This window comes from Leucopleurus acutus (assembly GCF_964270905.1).
Source record: "Leucopleurus acutus genome assembly, chromosome: 10".
Classification (NCBI taxonomy): Eukaryota; Metazoa; Chordata; class Mammalia; order Artiodactyla; family Delphinidae; genus Leucopleurus; species Leucopleurus acutus.
In genome coordinates this window covers 18,182,736-18,185,304 of record NC_139153.1, presented here as the reverse complement: position 1 = coordinate 18,185,304, position 2,569 = coordinate 18,182,736, and the positions used below count along the sequence as shown (strand labels likewise).

The following is a 2,569-nucleotide window of genomic DNA, read 5'->3' as shown; positions in this document are numbered from 1 at the left end:
AACAAAAAGCATAGTGCAGTCCCTCCACATTATTCAGAGATTGTGTGCTTGCAAATTTACCTACATGCTAAAATTTACTGGTAACCCCCAAATGAATACAGCACTTTCGGTCATTTCTGAGTATGCACAGAGTGGTGAAAAATGAGGGTCTGGGGTCCACCAAAATGACCTGGAACAAGGTGATGTTCTGTCTCCTCGTTGCAGCTCTCACACTGTAAACAAGTGTCCTTCTCGTGGGTCATTCAGAGACAAGTTTTGCATTTTTGCATTTGCTGTTGGGGGTGGTGGGTGATTTCACTGTTTAAACAACAACCTTGCTTAGTGCTAAAGTGTTGTCTAGTCTTCCTAAGTGCAAGAAGGCTGTAGGGTGCCTTATGAGGAAATATGTGTTAGATAAGCTTCATTCAGGCATGAGTTATAGTGCTTTTGTCAGAAGTTCAATGCTAATGAATCAATGGCATATTCTAACTAACATGTCCTTGAGCAGAAACACACGTAACACATTGATTGGTTGATGAAAATGTTGTGATCAGAAGCTCACAGGAACCTAATCCTGTATTTCTCCTAGGAGCCTCGTTCAATACTCATTAAGTCAGTGTTCGTGGCAACTTTATAGAACATAGCGACCATGAGTAATGTGACTGTATCACTTTCTTGAGGCCGCCTTTTCAAAAGTGTTCCTCTGCAATGATTCAAGAATCTCAGGTGCAGGACCGGTTGCAAAATTTGTAGGCTCACGCAGAATAAAAATGCAAGACCTGTTGTTCAAAAGTTAAGCAGTTCAAGATGAACATTGAACCAGGTAAGCTGAGCATATGGGGTCCTCTGCGAGTGCAAGTGTCACAGGCCCACAGAGATGGTCCAGCTCATGGGTTTACTCGATCTGAAAGACTGTACCTCAAAACAGCAGGCTGGGAGAGAAGGGGGAGAATGTGATGAGCCCACAATGGCTCCTGCTTTTGGTGGCCGGTGTGGAAGGTGTCACAGTTGAAAGTGAAGGCTCACAGTTCAATGGACACAGCTTGTCCACTAGTGTATAATGTCCTTGCTGGTCCAGGCCCTGCCCAGGCTGCCATGTTCCTATTTTTAGAGTTCCCATCACATGATCAGTTACCCATCCCCAAAGCACAAACGCCATGGGAGGGTAGTCAGCTCTTGGTAGAGTGTGGAGTGCAGCCCAGACTTCTCCCGCCTTTTTGAAGCTCTCTTTGGAGGACTTATTTGGCATCTCATCTCAGTCCCCCCAGTGGTTTTCTAAAACGTTTGATTTGGGGGAAGCAGATGTCCTTAATATTTTTACCCAGAAAGTTCCTGGAACTTGATGCTAATTTGACTTTTCTTATTCTAAAGGTCTTCACAGCACAGCAAGGGGGAGGGGACAGCTTTGCTAACTTAAAGGACCAATTAAAAAAAAAAGAGAGAGAGAGAGAAGATGAGGATTTAACTTTTTTTTTTTGCAAGTTGTTTTATTTACAGTGCCAACTTTTAAAGGTCACTAAGGTAAAGTTAACTGGACAATAAACTAGGCAGAAATAGCTTTACAAAGAGAGGGAAAGCCCCAAATGCCACTTTCTATAGAGAACCCACAGTTCAAGTTTATTCAGAGCAAAGAAAAAAGAACTTTTGATCATACTAGAAGAAACTGAGCCATGAGTTTGCAATCTGTGCTGAAACTACACATGCAGCGAGGATGACATTCTGCTAATACAACTGATTTGCTGCTGCATTTGTGGACCGTTTTTCTAATATTAACAATTATAAACAAAGCAGTGCAACTAGTATTTGCAACAGTCCTTACAGTGTTACAGCATCAGACACAAAATTTCACTTCTCCTCGCACCACTGGTTCTCTTTGCATACCTGGGCTTCCTCTTCTTGAATAAAATCATTTTTGATATTGAATGTCTTTCTAATCTCCTCAGGAGTTTTCCCCTTGATCATATTGGCAACAGTCTTGCAGGTAACATCAAGCAAACCTTTGATGTCTAAGTAGTTTGCTGCCAGTATAAGCTCAAAAAGTGTTCCTTGGTCAACTTTCAGGAATTCTTGATCCCAAACAGGGGTGTCATCTGTTCGCTTTTCTTTGTCCTCACCATCCTGAGGAGAAGGAGAATCACCCCTGTGGTGGGTGCACCACTGAACGACCTCTTTTAATATCGTTGCATTAACATTTGGCACGGGGACTGGCTCATCATCTCCTTCATCACCCACTCCCAAATATTTCAGCATGGTCTTAATAGTCACAGATTGTTTCGCAACTTCAACATCAACTTCAAATATCTCTCCATCAGAACTCTGCAACTCAATTGAAGGCATGGTGTTAGGACTCAAGGAGATGGCAGGCCAGAGGCTGATGAGAGCAGGGTGGCGTCTGCGAAAAGAAAAACAGAAAAGTGGAGAACAAGGGCAACACTGCAGAGTGGCACGACGTCTGCCTCGGATGTAACTTTTTAACTCTCTCCTTCCTCTCTCCTTCCACATACATACACACGCTCATGTACACACTTCCAGTCTCCCTAGCCTGGCAATTCAGTTAAATGATACCTTTTGGTTATATCAATATCTCTGT

At 43.0% G+C, this 2,569-nt stretch overlaps 1 protein-coding gene across 1 annotated transcript; it reads right to left on the bottom strand.

Moving 5' to 3' along the window:
* Nucleotides 1-1,824: 1,824 nt before the first annotated feature.
* On the bottom strand, nt 1,825-2,317 carry LOC309966820 (S-phase kinase-associated protein 1-like; the record flags this gene model as incomplete). The annotated part of the gene is made up of 1 exon (XM_082847136.1): nt 1,825-2,317. Exon 1 carries the CDS (start codon nt 2,314-2,316, stop codon nt 1,825-1,827), a length of 492 nt encoding a protein of 163 aa, XP_082703262.1. The 5' UTR covers nt 2,317.
* Between the last annotated feature and the right edge of the window lie 252 nt (nt 2,318-2,569).